This window comes from Vicia villosa, linkage group LG4 (assembly GCF_029867415.1).
Source record: "Vicia villosa cultivar HV-30 ecotype Madison, WI linkage group LG4, Vvil1.0, whole genome shotgun sequence".
NCBI classification, from domain to species: Eukaryota; Viridiplantae; Streptophyta; class Magnoliopsida; order Fabales; family Fabaceae; genus Vicia; species Vicia villosa.
In genome coordinates, this window is record NC_081183.1 from 100,314,680 (window position 1) to 100,335,836 (window position 21,157).

Here is a 21,157-nt window from a genome sequence, read left to right on the forward strand (position 1 = left end):
GGTCTAGTTAGTTAATCTATTTAAACTTTATTTTAATTGTTTATATACATATTTCTAAAATAAATAGGCTTTTATATAGGCTATCAGGCTAACCAGGCTTTCGAAAAGGCCAGGCTCAGGCCTAAAAAATAGGCCTACGACAGGCCATAGGCCAGACTTAGGCTTGAGTTTTTTTGACAGGCCAGGCTTAGGCTTGACCAAGCCTAGCTCGGCTCAGCCTACTTCCACCCCTACTCCTAAGTGCCACCAACTTGAAGAACAATTCCACATATTCCATATGAGTCTAAAGATTAACCATCCAATCAATACTTTTAATTAAACAAAATAAAATATTTAACAGTTAGATTATACAATTTATTGAATTATTAAATAGATTAACGGACTCTAACTCAAACTTAACAAAAATAAAAATAAAATAAAAAAAACAAAAGAAAAACACGTTGAAGAAAAGTGTGAAAACGAGAGAGAAGAGGCATAGTCGGCAGCATCCAAATCTATTAACCCAAACAAAACACGAATCCCCAACAAACAAGCTCAATACGCACCGTTTCGACACGCACGAGGCTTCTTCATCTTTTTCTGGTAAAATCTCACCTTTTTTCTACTTCTTCCTTCAATTTATTTACCCTAATTCTTCTCAATGACCTTTTCCAATGCCATGCCATCATACTTATATTTGACTTTTTTAATAATCGCTTTTTTTTCTCCAATTAATTAATTATTGTACAATCGCTTTTTCTACTTCTCTTCTCTCCCTCCAACCAACAAGAACCCTTTTTTCTTCTTTCTTCTTTCCCCATTCCTATTCATATCACTTTTTCGTTTCATTCATCCTCGTTTTCTCTCAGATTCTCTCTGCTTTTCCATTATTCCCCTATTTCAAGGTTAATTTCAATCTCGCTTTTTCTTTTTCCTTTTTCAATTTTCAATTTCCAGTTTCAGCTCTTCAATTCATTTTTTCCTTTTCATCTCTAACCTTAATTTAGAAAACGTGCTTTTTCTTCCATCTTTTATCTCTTCATGCTGTTAATTTTAATTTTTGATTTTTTCTTCAGGTTTTGAGGTGTTTTAATTCAATTCAATTAGATGTTTTTTAATTTTATTTTTCTTCCGGTTTTTTGTTGTTAATTCAATTTTGTGCATCAGGGTTTTTTCACTTTCTTAGCAGAATATGAAACTGAAGGTAGTAGCTTTGAGGAATCTATGTGTATGATTTTGGATAGTATATGTTATTAGGATCAAAAAGTTTTTTTTTTTTTAAATTTGATTTTTTTATTGTAAATTTTGTTTGTTGAAGACAAGTTTTATGTAGAAGCTTTGAGAGAGATGAAAGGATATGATTGTGGGACCCAATATATGCTAGATTCCATTTTCTAAGCTTATGAAATAGTATTAATTCTTGAGAGTGACTTGTATTTTTTGATCACTTGTTGTTGTTGTTGGTATACTACCAGTACATAGCTGTCACTATGCTTTTGTTTTTTGGAATAAATCATTATGCTTTTACTTTCATTCATTCATTTAGTTTTTTTTTTTTTTTTTTTTGTATTGCCTTGTAAGTTATTCAGATTGGATTTGAGATTTGAGATTTGTTGTAGCTTTACTACTTGTTATACTTTTGTTTTGTTTTGAATTGAAGTTGATTCCGAGAGAAACTGTTTTGTCTGTCTTTTTTAGGAAGGAACAGATGTCTGGAGTTGCAAAGGAGGAAGAGTCGGGTTGGGGTGCTTCGTTTTTTATGCAGACAACGGAAGATGTGGCTAAAGCTGTTTCTGCTGCTATGAATACTCCACGGCCTTCTGTTATTTATTCGTCGAAAAATGAACAGGGTGGTAGTCAACTTCAAAGGCTGCAGTATCAAGTTACGAAGATGATAAAAGGCTTTTCTCGCCCTCCTGAAGTTAAATATGCGAATTATAATCCGGAAATCTTGACGAGTCAGAAGAGGCAATGGGCTGCCAACTTTCATTTGCAGTACAATGTAATGTCTTCTGATTGAACGTTCATTTTCTACCCTTTTGGGTATAATAAACTATAAAGGACTTAAGCTGCTTGCAGGGTTATCAAATATCCGCAATTGCGGTGCTATGGCTGATATACATGGTGGTTTTTGGACTCACCACAATGGTAAATATCGGCCGATATTGTGGGTTTTTCAGCCATAATCCGCTATAATGGCACCCCAAAGCGTCTTGTATGGCGGGGTTTTGGCTCTCTGCCATGGACCACCATCTGCCTTGGACAACACAGACTGGTTGTTATTGTAGGATCTTTTTGGATACCTCTTTTTGTTGATTTTCCTTGTTTTGGCCCCTAGCATGGGTTCCTTATTTGAAATTTCAACTTTTAAACATAGTATATGTATGTGTTTCTACTAGCCACATGCTATCGTTAGTTTTGTTTTTGTCTTTACACCTTTTCTTTTTGACTCCACACACAAACTCATAAACTAAGGGGTTCATAGGTAGTTCCAAACTCTTATACACTCTCTGGTTTTTGTTTTCTTAGGATCATAAGTCTTGGAAGGAGCCAACGAAGTTGTTTGAAAGTATGGTGGTTGTTGGACTTCATCCTAATTCTGACATTCAGGCGCTGCAAAGGCAATATTTGGTGAGGAGGTCTGAAGGCTCTGGTAAATTGAGAAGTGCACTTGGTTATCAAAATCAATCCCGTGTGGAGCCTAATGTTGAACCTCAGGTTTTGATCATTGGATACAGATATTGAATTATCATTAGTACTGTAGTGTTCATTCTTATTGTGTCTGTTTTGTGCTTGTAGTTTTTATATGTTTATACTTACTATGTATCAATATCATGAAATTTTTTGCAGGTCTTATTTGTTTATCCTCCAGAAAAGCAGCTACCTCTTAAAGAAAAAGATCTTCTTTCTTTCTGTTTCCCTGGAGGTCTCGAGGTTAGGTCTAAGCTAGATGAACATTTATGTCTAATAATATTCCTATTTGTCATTGGCATTACTATCATCACCATTTGTACACCCTATATTCATAAGAGTAAGATCAACCTGGGTTACATCTAGCATTGGGAAATTATTTCAGCAAAAAAAAGTTCTGGCAAATTACCTCTAGACCATGAAAGCTTTCAAATTTTATGGTGTATGCAGTCTATCTTCTGTTGTATTTTATTTAGTTTTTAATGGAGTTCGGATTTATTGCTGTCATTATTTTGAAAGCAAAGAATATAACTTGGCACCGACTGTCTATTAGTATAATAACAGTAAATGTACCCTAAATCATCATCGTGATCATCATTCATGTTTTATAGTATTTAAAGTCATTTCATTGATCTGTGTGTCATCTATTGGAATATATATACCTGCTTGCCTTCAGATTTATGTATTTTAACGGGAATAACTTCTGTAAAGCTTTACTTAAAATTTTCTTTTATCCTGGATGTGATTTTAGGTTAATGCTGTTGAGAAAACCCCTTCCATGAGTGAATTAAACGAAATTCATTTCGGGCAGGTATTTACGTAATATTATGCTTCTGTAAAGCTTACGCAATATGCATATTATTTTCTTGGTCATTGTTGGATTGCTATTTTAATTAGTTAACAAGTCATGCATCTTCAATTTCATTGTATATTAGCATGATAGAGTTGTAAGCTTACTCTGTACCAAGAGCATTTTACTCTTGCTTGATGTTTAGTTCTTCAAAGTTTGAAGATTTCAATTTTTTGTTGTTGAAATTAAAGACACTGTACTGTATTAATACTTAATAGTTATTCTTCTTTTAGTGGTTGTCCGTATCTATGAAAAACATTTCAGAGTCTGGTTGCTGAGCCAGTTATGCGTCTTTTACTAAAGCCTGCCCTGCTAAATGTTTTGTAAATTGTAACTGATTGTGTTGCTGCAAGCCTGCAACTGTCTTGTTATCACTTGTTTTTGTCAGATATTATGTGAGATTTTTTTAATTAAAATTTCATATATTTGTAAGTATATTAATGCTAATTTATTTGATGAAGTTGGAGGCATATCATAAGTTTTAAAACACTGATAGCAGTACCAATTGTCATGTTTGTATATTGTTTTTTTCAGGAACATTTTAAACAAAGGGATCTGTCATTTGTGTTTAGGTTACAGGTAACTGAAGCGATTTAATCCTTTACTTTTTTTTTCACCTTTCTTACTTTTTCTACCTTTGGTTGTTTTTTTCAAGTGCTTTGATGACTGACTATATAACTCTGGGCTTTTGTTCTCTCCTAAAAAAATACATTTTAAGGACGAGGATTGGATCACAGGAAACTTTTTTCGTAACATGATGTGGGACTATAATAGAGATAATGGGAAAATACTATTCATTGGCATTTTCAATATTTTTCCTCCAATGGATCTTTTAAATTATTCATAACAATATTATTTTAATCTGGTAATTGTTTAACAATGTTCAGAGTGGCTCATAAGTTACTCATTATATGTTCAGTTGATCCTTTACTTCAAACTTTTAAAGACTGTTTCTTAAGCGTCCTTTATTTAGTTTTTATTTTTCATATTGAACTCAATCCTGTACTGACAATATTTTGTATTATTTTGTCATAGGGTGCTGATAATTCAACACTTTATGGGTGTTGTGTCTTAGTTGAAGAGCTAGTGCATAAACCCTCTGGATTGCTTTCTATGGTTCCGGACAAGCAGGCGGCATCCAACTCTTCCTTGAGACGCCATATATTAACCACACAAAGATGTTACTGCATTCTCTCAAGGCTCCCATTTTTTGAGTTGCATTTTGGTGTATTGAACAGGTAGGTATTTTATAAAAATGCTGAGTTTCCTTCCACAATGAGGGGTAATTTGTTGAAAATGCTTGCAATCTCATTGTCACCTATTGTATTATGGTTTTGAAATATTTGCAATATCAATCACATTGTCATGCATGCTCCAAAGCTGAAAAACTATTTAGTGAACACTTCTGATTTGGTTCAGTTTTACCGGATTAACCTTAAGTTCTTTTTGAAATCTATATATGCATGTATTTTGCATGGTTTTTTAAACATTTATCGGTGTTTGCTATGGCATTCACTCACTTATCTTAGTATGTTGATATCTCTGTAGCATCTTCATGCAAGAAAGGCTGGAGCGCTTGACAAGAAGCGTTGAGTATTTTAATGAGTTTCCCGAAGGTAGTTATGAGGGAGAAAACTTGGAAGGAAATTCAGAGCGTCTTGTGGTGAATGATAGGCTTACCGAAGACAAACTTGATGAGAATCCAAGAATTTCTCAATCAAACCTAAATAATTCCCAACCCAAAAACTTCGAGGATGATAGTAATCATCAAGAGAAACAAATGGTAAATGAGGAGATGCATACACTTGAGGAGGGAGCAGATGATGATAATATTGTACCTATTCATCCTGAAACTGATGGAGAAATTGTCAAAGAAATGTCTGGCCTTACAATTGCTGAAGATAGTAATACGTATGGCAATGCCTTGGCAACAAACAAACAGTCAGAAGATAGGCGTTTACCAAATGCTATTTTGCCCCTCCTTCGGTATAGCCAGTATGAAAGCTCCGAATCTTCCTGCAGGTACATGACATTGTGATTGTCTAGTGCATCTTGCCACAATATCTTATTGACCTCCACATGAAATAATGGTGCATACTGTGCCATCACCTATCTTATGAGTTTTTTACTTTTTCAATCACATCTGAAATGACTAAAAATAAGAAACAGTTTTATACATTAATCTGTTCTGTATGTTGTTTAATGAGCTTTCTGTATAGGTTCAAATAGTTGTCTGTTGCTTATTGCTTGACTTCATTTGACAGCAAATATGGGAATGGATTTTGTTTTATGCAAGTGGGAAGCACATAGTCTTTCTTTGTTGCTTATGCTCTGGTGTATCTCATACCTGCCACTTGATGTGGTTTAATATAGAGAAGAGACTTGATGTGGTTTAATATAGAGATAAATGGAGTCTCTGATTTGTATCAGCTTAGCTGTAGTTTCTCTTTTCTTGGGATGGTTGCGTTTTCTACATCTCTTATTCTTTTTCTTAATATCTCTCTCTATAATGAACAATCTTTAGTATCCAAACAAATTCTGCCGCGTTGCAATTATCCCTTTCTTCTAAGTGGTTCATTTAAAACATTTAGGCCCTGTTTGGGTAAACAACTTATTTTCAGCTTATACGACTAGTGCTCACCAATATAAGTTTACATAAGCTATTTCTGTAGTCTCAGAATTTGGGATGGGCATAACTCATCCCTACAAAACCGATTTGTAGGGTGAGGATTGCCCCCACTTATAAGCACAATACAAGCCATGTCTCTAAGCAATGTTGGACTAAATTCACCCCTTCAAACCGAACATAATGAAGTCTGCAATGAAGGCGGAAATTCTATCATATAGCAAATGATGTAATAATGTTAAGTTGTTTTTGTATATGTTATAAGCTGTTTTCATAATATATCTTGGAAAACTTGTGAAAATAAGCTTTTAGCTTATGAAAAATATAATAAGCTGTTTTCATAAATTCTCCCTATCAGTCTCACCGAATTTATGTGAGTAAGTTAGATAAGCTAATTCAAACAGGCCCATAGTCTCTGCTTTATGCAGCTTCCAAATTTCACCATGTAAACATAGAAATGTTGGGAGTTATTTATCATCCATTTCTTATAATGCATTTCAAACACATGATCTGATTTATGCAGTTTTCAAGGTTCACCTTGTGAAGATAGAAATTTTAGGAGTGATGCTGATGATACTGAGACAGAAGATGCTTCAGTCTCGGGACAAGAAGATTTAAATGACCTACATGAAATTCTTGAGTGGGCCAAGGTTTGTAATTGTAAATACACCTAATTTTGCTATTATTGTCTGTTGTTTTGTACTGATAATACATTAACGGTGTTATTATTGCTGATATTATTTTACCAATTCACAGGCTAATAATTGTGGACCCTTACAAATTATAAGTGAGTATTATCGTTTTAGTTGTCCTACAAGGGGATCGACACTTATCTTTCATCCTTTGGAGCACCTTCATTCCTTGGAATATCACAGGCCTGATGAGAACGCTCTTTATCTGTCTGGTTCACTTATTGGTTTGAAATCCTGTAGTACGGGTCTGGGATTAGCCGAGGTATGCTGGAATAAAATTTTGATTGGGCTAAATTACTTCTATTTTACTTTTTTGTCTTTTGGGTTGTCATGTTTGATGGTCATTGTAAACAAGTACTTCGTTTTTGGTCTGTTCTTTTTAGGCACAAAATTGTCTTCTGGTTGCAGAGGAGGCAACTGCATTATCTATATGGGCTGTAGCGTGCTTATGTGGTACCTTGAGACTTGAACATGTGAGTTCTGTTTCTGCCAATGTTTTTATGAAATCCATTTTCCTTTACCCTTTATGAAAATCCTTATTCATGGTAACACTGGTTGAACTTATTGGTTTAACATAACGAAAGGAGAGAAATAAGTAATAGGAAAACCAATCATATGTGATAAACTTAATAACTATATCTTAATATCAATATAAGATATTTCATATATTCTAACACACTTCCTTAAACTATGTTTGTTGCAAATATGGCCTTTGAAATGCAAAAATAAGCAAATACAAATACACAATCATTCTCAAAACCACAACTTTCATGAACAACAAGCAAACCGAATCACAATGTAACAGAGATTTAGGCAAAAAATAATATAGGGAACCTTGACAAGAAACACTCAAAATTTAATGCACAACAAGGGTGTGTGAATGAGCAGAGGCAAAGACGATGCCTATGAACAAATGAGAGCCAAAGGGGTCCAAACAGCCTAAAAAACAATTTAACAGCGGTAAAGAAACTACCAAAAGTGGGACCTACAATGTGTAGGTGTGGAAATGGGTCAGGCCGCCTGAAAGGGGCCTATGGCCTGGTCTACTCAAGTTCGGCAAGTTTCGGCTTGGCCTGGCCCTTTTAATAAAAAAGTCATGTTCAAACTCTTTAAAAAACCTATTTATTTAAGCAAACCAGACTTAGGGTCTGTTTGGACTGGCTTATTAACGCTAATCTACTGACATATGTTTTATGACACTCTTTGGTAGTCCTTATCAAAACAGATTATGAAACTTTTCTTAAACTTTTTTAAGTTTATTTTTATAAGTTCTTCAAGATAACTTATGAAAATAACTTGGAACATATATAACAACAATTTAAATTTATTCAGTCTTTTGTTATAAAAATAGTTTATGCAAGCTTATTCATAAGCGCTTAATTTGAAAAGTACTTGTGCTATAAGTTACAAATAAGCTGTTTATCCAAACAGGCCCAGACCTACTAGGCTTATATATAATAATAAAAAGAAATATTCTCGGGAAAACTATTAAATGTAATGCAGGTCGTATAATTTTTCTATTATAGATTTTTCTGTTAACCTTTTAAGAAGCAGGTCGGATGTTTTTTTGAAGTCTCAACACAAAATAGGCTTTTAAACAGATTTGTAGGTCAAGTCAGGCTTAAAAATGGCCAAGCTCTGGCTTAAAATAAAATCTATGTCAGGTTACCAGGCCTACTACACCTTTGCTTTTTTTAGTAGGCATGACTCATTTAAGCAAGGCTCGGCTAGGCCAACTTCCATGCCTCAAAAAATAAAAACGCTACAGCAGCATAGAAACTCAAGTACACAGAAATGCACAGGCATGAGCTATAGCAGAAGTAAAGAGGGCCTGTGTTACGCCTTCACTGGAAGATCCATAAAAGCTAACAGTGCTGCAACAAAAAAAGAGGGTTGAGCTGTTTCTGAGCCACAATCATCAAATGAGAGCAAATGCAAGTAAAGGAGACAGTGGCGATCTGGGTAAAAGCAGTAGCAACCTAAGATGAGGTATCACGTGCCGTCATGCTAAGTGGAGAGGAAAAGTAGCGTCTATTACGAGCCAAAAAACTGTGAACAAAACAATCTACCTAACATTGTTGGAATCTCGAAGAACACAAACAAACGCCATAACCCAAACTACTTTAAGAGAGACAAACAAAACATACTATTAAGAGTCCTACATCGGAAAATATATGGCCCGAACATATGGTATAAGTGGAGACAATCCTCACCACATAAGCTGGTTTTGTAAGTTGAGTTAAACCCAACCACAATTCTAAGATGGTATCAAAGCCTTGTTCAAAGATCTGTTGGGACACCTGCCATCAAGTTTCTGCTATTGGACCACCCACCATTTATATTCACGCATCAGGCCCCATAGTGCTGAGTGTGAGTGTGTGTATTAAGAGTCCCACGCCGGAAAATATATTACTTCCTATCAGATTAAAATATATATTATAACAATTGTTTCCTGATTTAAAAGAGGTGATATTAGTTATTGATTTAATCACGTTTAAGGCTGTATGTTGATGTAGTTGGCCACTAGAGCTGAAATGTAGCGATCTGAGCATAACTGTTTCATAATAATTGTCTACTCGTCTTACAGCTAGATGATGTTGGTTTGTAGGTGTTAACATTCTTTGCTGGAGCTCTATTGGAGAAGCAGATTGTAGTTGTCTGTTCTAATTTGGTATGTGTTCCTCAAATTATGTTAGTAATGATCTTGTGTTGAATGATGAACCTAACTCTTCAACTTGCATACTGATGCAAATGTGTCAGTGCCACTTTTTATACACATGTTTATGGTTTAGTTCTTCAGATTCATTATTATTAGTTTATTAAAATGCCACTGTTAGGGACAGTAGTACTTGAATTTTTTGTGTACTAGTCATGTTAATTATTTTAAGATCTTGGAAAGTGTTTAACCTTTAGTTAGCCACTCTCACAATGAATTGTGGAGATCATACTACTTTTGAAACCCAATCTTCTTATTCCATTTGAATTTTTGATATTTTCATTGAAGTTCTTGATGGAATTTTTTTTCTTCATGATCAGGGAATCCTATCTGCGTCGATTCTATCAGTTATTCCATTAATTCGACCCTATCAATGGCAAAGCCTGCTAATGCCGGTATAATTTCTCTCCCTTCACATTTAAGTAAATATTAATTTTCATATTTTAAACATCTCTTCTCCACTTCATAGTATTTGATGAGAACATACTTTCCAGGTTTTACCAAATGACATGCTTGATTTTCTGGACGCTCCTGTCCCTTACATAGTGAGTATTCTGTTCATTCTTAAAGAACGATATCTGCTTTAACTCATGAAACTATTATTTATTATTTATTTCTACTTTAATCCATGTTGAGTTGCTGAATGCATGCTCTTTGTACACAGGTAATTGCTACTTAGATAATGATATCAAATATATTGCTTTGTAGCTTGTAAAATCCATTTATTATTATATTTCATTAATTGGAGCTTAAAATTAGGTCTGTTATTGTTGTTGAAAATTTGGTTCAACTGTTGTTAATTTGCCCTTTTCCATTGATAGTATCATTTCTGACATCTGTCTTTGTTAAAAAATTAATTTCATAGGTTGGTGTTAGGCACAAGACAAATGAAGTTCAGTCAAAGTTAACCAATGTTATTCTGGTTGATGCCAACAGAAACCAGGTTTGTAATTTTTCTGCATTTTTCCAATGCCAATAAAATCAAGTGATTCCTCTTCCCCAACTATATAGTATTTATTTATTGAACTCCACATTAGAAACATTTCAAATGCAATTGTTAATCTGAATAGACCTCTGATTCTTTTGGCAAACAAAAGCCAAACTAATAAAAAAAGTATTTTTTTTGGAATTGTGAGTGCATACTCTCTAGCTTTTCCCTATAAAAAATTGGGGCTTAGCTCTTGAATTTAATTGTTTTCTATATTGCTATATTTGAACTCCGTTTTTATACCTCTTTACTTTCTAAATTACAGAGAGAAACACATGGTTTCTTATACTTTTGTTTTTTAATAGGTGAAGTCACCGTCACTACCTCAACTGCCAAGACAGAAAGAGCTAATGTCTTCTTTACGTCCTTATCATGCGACTCTTGTAGGAGAAAGTTACTTGGGTAGGAGAAGGCCGGTGTATGAATGTACGGAAATGCAGGTATGCTCTCATGATTCATCTCTTCAATATACCATATTCTCTTATTTCCTCATTATTGTCGTGACTCTCCCGTTTGGTATCTTGAATAACAACCATTTTGAAAGGCTAGTTATCTGTTTTAATAAGTTCAACTTTATTATAAAATTTCATCTAGTTTATTATAAAGTTTGTTAGATCTTCTCAACATATTGTTTATATTCTCATATTTTTTATTTTTTTTGTCCAACAGGTAGAAGCTGCCAAGGGATTCTTATCCGTGTTAAGATCTTATTTGGATTCCCTTTGCTATAACATCCGTTCACATACAATAACCAATGTACAATCGAATGATGATAAGGTCTGTATTGTTGTCACCATGTTAAATATTATTGACCAATATTATAATTTTACACTTAAATGATTGTCTCTACTTTTAAGAGGGAAATTAGTTCTAAAACCCAATTTCAATATAATTCTCTATGGACGTCACTTTCAAGATCAACAATATGACAAAAACTGGGCAGATAATTTGAAGTATGGTGGGAGATATAAGATCATATTAATTTCAATAAGAAAAAATACATACAATTAAATTAATTAATAATTAAACAAGTTTAAGTAAATTTATGGGTTGTAAATTGTAATGGTAAGGTATAAGAACATCATCATTTATTACATTTACATGTAATGGAAATAAAATATTTTAGAAAGTATTTTGAAGTATGGTGTGGCTTGTTATTCAGGTATCCTTGCTTTTGAGGGAAAGTTTCATTGACTCATTCCCTTATCGCGAGCAGTCTTTCATGAAGGTATGATTTGCGGACCTTAAATCAACCCCTTGTTAAATATGCAAACAAATTTTATTCATATATACTTTCTGGTTTTAAGTGATTTCCTAAGAGTTTAACCTAATTTCAAAACCTATATTTGGTATGTATGTTATTTAGTATGTTCATGTGTATTATCCTCATCATTGTTAAAGCTGACTGTTTCTCCTTTGATGCTCTGTCTAAACAGCTTTTCGTGGATACACAACTCTTCTCTGTACACACAGATCTTGTGCTCTCTTTCTTCCAAAAGGAATAGGAATGAATTACAAATCATTTTTAGAATATTACTTCCTTTGTTAAGGATTGCACACAAGTTCAGTGCTGGATAATTTCTCTAAATTACGAGGTAAAATTTTGTCCCCATACATGCAGTGATAAGTTCTGTTCTCTTTTCTCCCCTAGGCTTTTAGTACAACATGTACATAGTTAAGTGAGAATTCAATCTTCATTAGGATTATAGGTGCTTTCATTTAATGTAAATGACATTTTTTTATACCGATGTAAAATCAGTGCTTTATAGGCTATGGCCAAATGTTGTTGAATTGTGGCTATGGTGTTGCAGAGTTTTACTTCGCAAGAAAACGTCTTGGAAATTTATCTGAGTTGTGTCTCACATAAGAGAAAAAACATTGCAGAGATCTGTGTGTCTGTCATATAGTTGTGTTTAATGTCTCTTTATTGGTGATCATTGTTGAAGTTTTAACATAACAAAATCTGATGTATGCTCTATTGCTGAGTTTTAGTAGGCTGGGTGTGGGAATATACAATTCTCTTCTACCGAGTTCAAATTAAAAATTCTATAAATAATATTAACTAAAAGATATAATTAAGAAAAATCATATTAAAATAAAAAAATTCACACATTTTGAAATGTTTTATTAGAAAGGTCATTCAATAGAGTATGCAATTATAGTTACTATATACATATAGTATGAAAGTTGCAAATTCATACATTTTGAAATGTTTTATTTGGTAGGTCATTCAATTTAATTGAAAGAGCATTGTATGCAAGTCCACTATAATTACAATCTTTCACTTAGTTCTCTCGACTGTATAATACTTTTGAGTTATGTAAATGGAACTAATTCAAATAAAGCTTATTTGAGTTTCTTTTGTCACTTTTCATAATTCTTTCTTCTTAAATTTTCGTGCTGTGACACTATTTTGGATTCTACTATCCTAATTAAATTCAAATTCTATAATTCAAACCAATAAAAATCCAATATTATTATTATTATTATTATTATTATTATTATTATTATTATTATTATTATTTTTGAAATTGCAAATTCAGTGTTTAATTGAAGTGATTTTGTAGGTACTTAATAACTAAATTAATGGTCAAATTTACCGTTTATAATAATAGAGAAATGCTACTTGTACACACGATTGTACACCTACACTGTATTTTATACACCAAATATGTATTCATCAAATCTTTGGATTTATCCAACACTATAATAATTGTATCTATATCAAATTGATGTAACAATAGCATAGCAAATCATTTATTTTTTATTTTAATTTTATGCTTCTGTCTTATGTAAAGAATTTTTTTACATGATAATTGATTTGCATTGGATGTTACAAAGGCTTTTGGTATAAACATAGGTAGTTTTGATTTTATTTTAAATGAAGATTTTATAAAAGCTATTTTAAAGTAAGAGAAACTATTTTAAAAAATTCGTTCTTTATAAATTTAAAGATAAAGATACAAATATGTGCGTTTCACATGGTTTGAAGTTAATTCTTTGGTTATTTTTTAACATGTATTTCACATGAATTATATCTTATTTTTTAACCATTTCACATGAATTATATCTTAATCTGTATGGTTGTTTTGGTGTTTCTTTCGCTGAATTTATTTAAACTTAAAAGACAAATTTTAGATGATTTTTTATTTTATAAAATATTATCAACATGAACTGCATACCTATGCAGTGGTTGCATTGGTTAGAGAACTTAGATATCTTATTTGTTGTCATTGCATGCTCAAAAGTTGCATATGTTTAGAGCGCTTACATCTCTTATTTTGTTGTCACCAGTATGATATTGATACTGATAAACTGTAATGTGGTGTATAGTAAGTATGGTGTATAGCATGCAAAACTTGCATAGGTAAATCATTGATCATGTATATGTAGTGTGATCCATCAGAGTGATTTTCATTAGTAAATACGAAATAAAATTCACAAAATGGTTTTTCATTATAATATCATTTCCCTCCTCGATCCCTTATGCTCTCTAATAGCTCTAGTCGAATTCAGTTACATTCTAAATTCAGTTACATTTCAATCGTGTAATTGATTTCTTCTTCCTCGAGTAGCCATGATTGAGCTCACAGTGTTGAGTGAGAATATGTAGCAAAAAAACAGCTTAGAGAGGGAAAATTCAATAGACTTTTAAAATAAATTCAATTGATTATTCAGAAATGAATTATCAGAGGCTTTTAAAGTATGCATGCTGAAATGTTTAGAGTGAAAATATAAAAATTATACTCGTATAGAAATTATCTCATAGTCACTTCAGAAATATTACAGTTTTTCTAATAATGTCACACAAGGTATATGATTGATTATGTTGTATACTTCACGAGGTGTGTTTATACCTCAATTCAATTTGCGAATTCTAAACTCAAAGGTATTCAGATTTTAATGACCACTAAAACTTGATTAGATGTCAATTTAAAAAAAAATATAATCTTAAGTAATAAATCGCTATCAATTGAATAAACGATAAACTACTCTAAGAATTAAAAACCTAAGCATGCAATATACTATGCAAATTAAATGCAAAAGTAAAAGTGATGTAGGAGGGCCACACGTATCGAAGAAGAAATCGCGCGTAGAAAAATATTTTAATATTTAAGCAATTTTAATTTTATTATTTAAACAATTTTCAGTTTTAATATTATGACAATTTTTAGTTTTATTACTGTTTTGGATTAAAAATCCATTAGGATGTCTTTAAGCCCAACAAGATTTCTCTGTTTTCTGTATTTAAAGATCTTAGGCGTGGCTATAAAGATTATCTTTCATCTTTCATTATAATAGAATCCAAAGTTTTCTTTATTCCTGGTGGACTCTAGAGCTTATCTACAGGTTTTGTGCTGCGTCACTTGGCATCAGAGTAGGTTTTTCCTGTTCTTTTCATAGCTTGACAACCATGGCGGATCAACAACCATCCAGAGAAGATATTGAGAAAATAATCGCGGCTTTTACCGTGACTCTAAACCATTATCAACAGGTATAAATGTATCTAACTCTCCAATTAGCCCATCTACAAATAGTCCTATTCCACTGTCTGTGGCTCTCCCAAATTGTGTTGACCTAGAATCTCCACAAAATTGTCAAAAATCATCACCAGATTCACTTCATAACTCACAACCTATCTCTCTAACCTCAAATGCAATAGTTAATCCCTCTGATCCTAATACTACACAAAGCATTAACCTAACCACTAGCTCACCAATCCTTATGGCGCCTTCACCATAAACTGATGTCATCTCTCCTGCTCTTGTTGCTCCTCAAACTGAACACCCATCAAATGTTGAAAATCTTTCAACTCTGGATACCTCTGACACTGACATGATAAACATATTTGCCTCTGAAAACTTTCTATCAAGTCCTCTTGCTGATTAAACTAACCAGCCCCACACACCAATATCTCCATATACTCCTACTTCCAATCCAAACTCTGATGCTGAGTTATCCTTTCTCATATCTATGCTTGAAGCTGAACTATTCACTCCACATCCTTCTAATCAGCTCACCTCAATTATCCCACACATTGTCACCTACACTTCACCTTCAATATCAATAAATCCCGTCAACATCACCTCCCCATTGAACTCTCCAAAATCTTAAAAAGAACCTTATCCTTCAAGGATTCGCCTCACTTCTATTAATCAAACTGATCCTGATGACCTTACTTCTCAAATAGAAGCTTTCTTCAACAATTCCAATTAACTTCCTGAACAAATTGGTGTTACTGAAACATATGGTGCAACTTCTGTTCTACACTCTGATCCATATGCTTTCCAAGTAAACTCTCTTATTTTTTCCTGTCCAAGGGAAGAAGAAGAAAACTCTTTCAATGTTCAAACCCTTCTTTCCCCAAAGTATGACTCATCACCCCCACGGAACACCACCCATAACTCTAACACCCTACCTCGGGATCCCATTGTCTCTCTCACATCTTCCTTCTTCAACAACTTTCCCTGTATTGGAAATCGTCCTCCTGCTTATCCTAGAGCTACAACCTCGTCTGATCCGGTTTACCCTCATGAGGATATTACTCTTAGGTCAATCGCTGCTTTACAAAAGCAAGGCATGGAGACTAACAAATTCTGGGCAAATTACATCGTTGGTCATGCTTGCTCATTAATTCCAGGACTTCCAGTTCCAGATATTTCTCAAATACAATTTCCTATTCTTCCACTATCTTCTGAGGCAACATCTGATGATGAACCTACTGCTCCTTAGTCTCGTGGTGCTCTCTTATTTTGGCCCCCCTTTCCTTTTTGCATGTTTGACAAAAGGGGGAGAACAATCTTGGTCCAAAGCTTTGTTTTGTTTATTTTACTTTGTATTATATCTAGAAGTCGTTAACTAGGATCTTTTTGTTTGTGCACCAAAATATTGATGTTAATTAATGTATTGATCCTCAAACATTTAAAACATCAATTACTGCTATCTAATTAATATGTTGTTCAAATGCTTTGAAATTTATTTACTATATATGTATTAACATTGAGGGGGAGCATTTGCCCTATCAAAGTATGCATCTTTTCAGGGGGTGTTTCAAAGTCTTGCTTTAAGGAACTAAAATAAAAAGTTTGTCACCATTAAAAAAAGGGGAGAATGTTGAAACATATTCTGTTAATGTTTTGAATATTACAAACTATTTTATCAAAGAAACTCCAAGGTTATTTCAACATCTAATCAATCTAAACATTTCATTTAACATTGTGTTTCAAGACTTAACTATCAAATAACAAAGCTTTCGATACATAAGTAATCCTCAAAATCTATAGTAATTCTCAGCATCAGACTTAGAAGATACAAGAATTATTCTCCCAGAATTACTATTCTAGAGTTACTCTCTCAGAATTACTGTCCCAGAGTTACTCTTCCAGAATTACCGTTCCAGAGTTACTCTTCAAGAATTACTCTCCCAGAGTTACTGTCCCAGAGTTTCTGTCCCAGATTTACTCGTCCAGAATTACTTTCTCAGAATTAGTCTTTGAAGAATGAGTCGAAGGTCAGAATTACCAGTGTCAGCATTACTCAAAACCAAGACCAAGTCTTGCCAGCATAAAACCAAGTCAAGAATAACACAAAGATCCCAACATTACTCAAGTAATTCTCGACATCTCTCATAAAAATATTTCAAAGACTTACACTCAAGCTTGGCTCTATAAATAGAAGACATATCCTATGTTCTTCTTTAACGAAAAATCTTGCAAGCATACAAAGAAAGCCTAAAGTTCTAAAAGCAAAGTTATCATTCACTCTAAATATTACCTTCTATATGCACCAGCATACAGTGAACCCATAAATATTAGAGTTATCATATTCAACCTCAATTTATATACTCACTGCCATATAGAGAGTATTTAGAAACTTATTGTAAACATCCTAAGATCACAAAGTATATCAAAGATATACATAACCAATTATTCTGTAAGCTGTCTGTAAGCTATACCATTCAGAAGTGTAAGCCTAGTGAGGCTAAGAATACATAGAAGAAAGACTTCATTGTAAGAAGATTCAATAAAGGATAATCTCACAGGGTGTGAGGACTGGACTAACCAAGTTGGTGAGCCAGGATAAGTTTTCTTGTGTTCTTCTTTCATAACCTTTTACTTGTATTATTCATTACTATATTTGATCACACACATTAACACTCATTACATAACATAAACTTTTAAGTTGTTACTTATCATCCTTACTTCTTTAGAGCTAAAATTTAAATACTTAAACAAATTTAAAAAGGACACAATTCAACCCCCTTGTTGTGTCTTACCTTTCTCCATCAAAAGTTTCTAGTTTACACACATTGCATAAATTTGTTATACATTGCAAATATGAGAGTAACAATCCTAAACTAAAGAAATTGGAGACAACTTCTCTTAAAGAGGCAAGGTTAAAAATTGTCAAAGGGGAAACACAAAATACTAAAGTAAATTATGGCGATGATGAATTTCATAAATATGAAGGAGATGCACAAGGGCATTTATGGAATGAGAGTCTCACAATCAATTGCAAAAATCAACTTCATGATAATGATATTTATACTCAGTTTGATTCTTGTACTAAAGTGAGTGAAGATTCTTTTACGATTGCAGTTGCTTTGAAATCTGAGGAGCAATGTTTTTTAAGTGAAAATTCAAAGCTACTAACTCCTGGTATGCCTATATGCAAAGGTGAAAATTGACAAGGATGAAAAGGTGGAACGTTTGCAAATCAATGATGTAAAAGATGGAAATATTGATATGGATGTTTCTCATGTTTTACTTGGTAGACCTTGACAATTTGATAATGATATCACCTATGGAGGATGGAATAACGTGATCATATTAACACTTTAATAAGAATTTAGGGGAAATTTTTTTAGTTTCTTGGTGTTGACACAGAAAGAAAATGATATTGATGAGGCTATTAAATAAACTAAATTTTATGTCCAGTGACGTATACTCCATTGCTGAGTTTTAGTAGGTTGGGTGAGAATTAATTTGCCCTTTCCATTGATAGTATCATTTCTGACATCTGTCTTTGTTAAAAAATTAATTTCATAGGTTGGTGTTTGGCACAAGACAAATGAAGTTCAGTCAAAGTTAACCAATGTTATTCTGGTTGATGCCAACAGAAACCATGTTTGTAATTTTTCTGCATTTTTCCAATGCCAATAAAATCAAGTGATTCCTCTTCCCCAACTATATAGTATTTATTTATTTAGTGAACTTCACATTAGAAACATTTCAAATGAAATTCTTAATCTGAATAGACCTCTTATTCTTTTGGCAAATAAAAGCCAAACTAATAAAAAAATTATTTTTTTGGAATTATTTTTCCCTATAAAAAATTGGGGCTTAGCTCTTGAATAATTTAATTGTTTTCAATATTGCTATATTTGAACTCCGTTTTTATACCTCTTTACTTTCTGAATTACAAATAGATACACATGGTTTCTTATACTTTTGTTTTTAAATAGGTGAAGTCACCGTCACTACCTCAACTGCCAAGACAGAAAGAGCTAATGTCTTCTTTACGTCCTTATCATGCAACTCTTGTAGGAGAAAGTTACTTGGGTAGAAGAAGGCCGGTGTATGAATGCACGGAAATGCAGGTGTGCTCTCATGATTCATCTTTTCATTATACCACATTCTCTTATTTCCTCATTATTGTCGTGACTCTCCCGTTTGGTATCTTGAATAACAACCATTTTGAAAGGCTACTTATCTGTTTGATTAATAAGTTCAACTTTATTTTAAAATTTCATCTAGTTTATTATAAAGTTTGTTAACAATCTTCTTAACATATCGTTTATATTCTCATATTTTGTTTTTTTGTCCAACAAGTAGAAGCTGCAAGTGATTCTTATTCGTGTTAAGATCTTATTTGGATTCCCTTTGCTATAACATCCGTTCACATACGATAACCAATGTACAATCAAATGACGATAAGGTCTGTATTTTTGTCACCAGGTTAAACATTATTGGCAAATATTATAATTTTACACTTCAATGATTGTCTCTACTCTTAAGAGGGAAATTATACCCAATTTCAATATAATTCTTTATGGACACCACTTTCAAGATCAACAATATGACAAAAACTGGGCAGATAATTTTAAGGATGGTAAATGTTATAAGATCATATAAATTTCAATTAGAAAAAGTACATACAATTAAACTAATAATTAAACAAGTTGAAGAAAATTTATGGTTTTTTTTAGTAAAGAAGATAGTATTAATCAGGGAATTAAGGGTTCTCAAACCTGTTTACAAAAGAGAGGCACAAGGCCGACAAAGAAGGAACAAAGAAATTACATACCAATTAATATTATGACAAGAACTGTAACGGTTCCTTGATAAAGTCATAATAAGAATAATTGGAATGAGTAATCTCTCCGCAAATTTATGGGTTGTAATGGTAAGGCATAAGAACATCATTGTTTATTTACATTTACATGTATTGCAAATAAAATATTTTAGAAAGTAAGTATTTTTTTAATAAGTAATGGAATTAACAAGAGAGTATAAGGGATACTCCGGCCGAAGAACAAACAGAAAGCTCCTACTACTCAAAAACAAGTGAGCGGTAGAATATTCCAAGTATGAAAATTACAATAATTCACTAGTTTGTAGAAGGAAATTAGCCAATTCCAAGAAGAAAAAACTATCTCCGTCGTACATTTGGAAAAGCTAAAGGGCCCATTCTTGAATATAATTGCATTACCTTTAAGCCATATGCACCAAACCGTAGCTAACCAAATCACCTCCACAATAATCCTCCTAGATAAACACTTCACGTTTTCTCAAAAATAAAAGAACCCCATGAACTCCTCCAAAGACAACTCCGGCATTGGACCCAACCAAACAAACACCTTCCTCCAAAATCGCGAAGTTATCTCGCACTCTCGAAATAAATGAAATAAGGATTCATTCACCGACAAGCACATGACACAGAGCAAGTCACTATTCTCCACCAAAATACCCCTCTTGTACAATTGATCTTTTTTAGCAATTCTGTTATGTATAAAACGCCAACCAAAAAACAAAGTTTTAGATGGGACTTTTATCTTCCATAAGTTATTCAACGCTTTTACATAGACCTGATCAAGAGGAGGCCCCGACAGCTTGCGTTTGAATCTTGCATAACACGATAGAACAGAAAAAATACCGTCTGTTTGCGGCTTCCAATAAAAGTAATCGACCTTACTGAGCTGCGGGCGATTCTGATGCAGAACCATGAGAAAATCCAGCAGCAGGTGCTTAGGGACGTCGCTGCCAGACAACAGCAAATTATCTTTCCACTGCCAGCCATTTTCAGAAAAATAACCTGCATCAACCACCAATGATAAATGATCACCCGCATACTGAAACAGTTTCGGAAAAGCTTCCTGGAGGGGCTGCTGTCCCGCCCAGCAAGCATACCAGAACGGTATCTTCTCTCCCATACCCACGTTGCAAGAAACCGTACCTCCAAAATGATTTTCCTGCAAGCATTCATAATTGTCAGATAACAAGAGATCTCTCCACCAAATAGAATCTCTTGTCCCGACCACGAAATTATCACCCACTAGAACCTTCAACTTCAAATTACCAGAAGCTAAAATGCCCCGCCAAACCGCTTCATGATC

At 33.3% G+C, this 21,157-nt stretch overlaps 1 protein-coding gene across 3 annotated transcripts; it reads left to right on the forward strand.

Annotated features, from left to right (window-relative positions):
• Positions 1 to 427: 427 nt before the first annotated feature.
• On the forward strand, positions 428 to 13,007 carry LOC131595017 (uncharacterized). Of its 3 annotated transcripts, none has more exons than XM_058867237.1 (19): positions 428 to 582; positions 1,678 to 1,981; positions 2,509 to 2,697; positions 2,830 to 2,913; positions 3,422 to 3,481; positions 4,055 to 4,099; positions 4,556 to 4,758; positions 5,069 to 5,542; positions 6,670 to 6,796; positions 6,903 to 7,100; positions 7,222 to 7,311; positions 9,447 to 9,509; positions 9,875 to 9,949; positions 10,049 to 10,099; positions 10,420 to 10,497; positions 10,848 to 10,982; positions 11,212 to 11,319; positions 11,705 to 11,770; positions 11,979 to 13,007. In XM_058867237.1, the coding sequence occupies exons 2-19, from the start codon at positions 1,688 to 1,690 to the stop codon at positions 12,045 to 12,047; spliced, it is 2,409 nt and encodes an 802-aa protein (XP_058723220.1). In that variant the 5' UTR covers positions 428 to 582; positions 1,678 to 1,687; the 3' UTR covers positions 12,048 to 13,007. The 3 variants fall into 3 exon arrangements, with proteins under 3 accessions (XP_058723220.1, XP_058723219.1, XP_058723221.1); XM_058867236.1 differs by lacking the exon at positions 428 to 582 and adding an exon at positions 651 to 884 and having other exon boundaries at positions 11,979 to 13,006; XM_058867238.1 differs by lacking the exon at positions 428 to 582 and adding an exon at positions 940 to 1,183.
• The last annotated feature ends 8,150 nt before the right edge of the window (positions 13,008 to 21,157 follow it).

Excerpts from the sequence above, each read along its gene's own strand:
- LOC131595017 (XM_058867237.1), top strand. The coding sequence starts at position 1,688 with ATGTCTGGAGTTGCAAAGGAGGAAGAGTCGGGTTGGGGTGCTTCGTTT. Across the intron at positions 5,543-6,669 it reads AGCTCCGAATCTTCCTGCAG|TTTTCAAGGTTCACCTTGTG; the intron begins GTACATGACATT and ends TGATTTATGCAG. Across the intron at positions 10,498-10,847 it reads TTGATGCCAACAGAAACCAG|GTGAAGTCACCGTCACTACC; the intron begins GTTTGTAATTTT and ends GTTTTTTAATAG.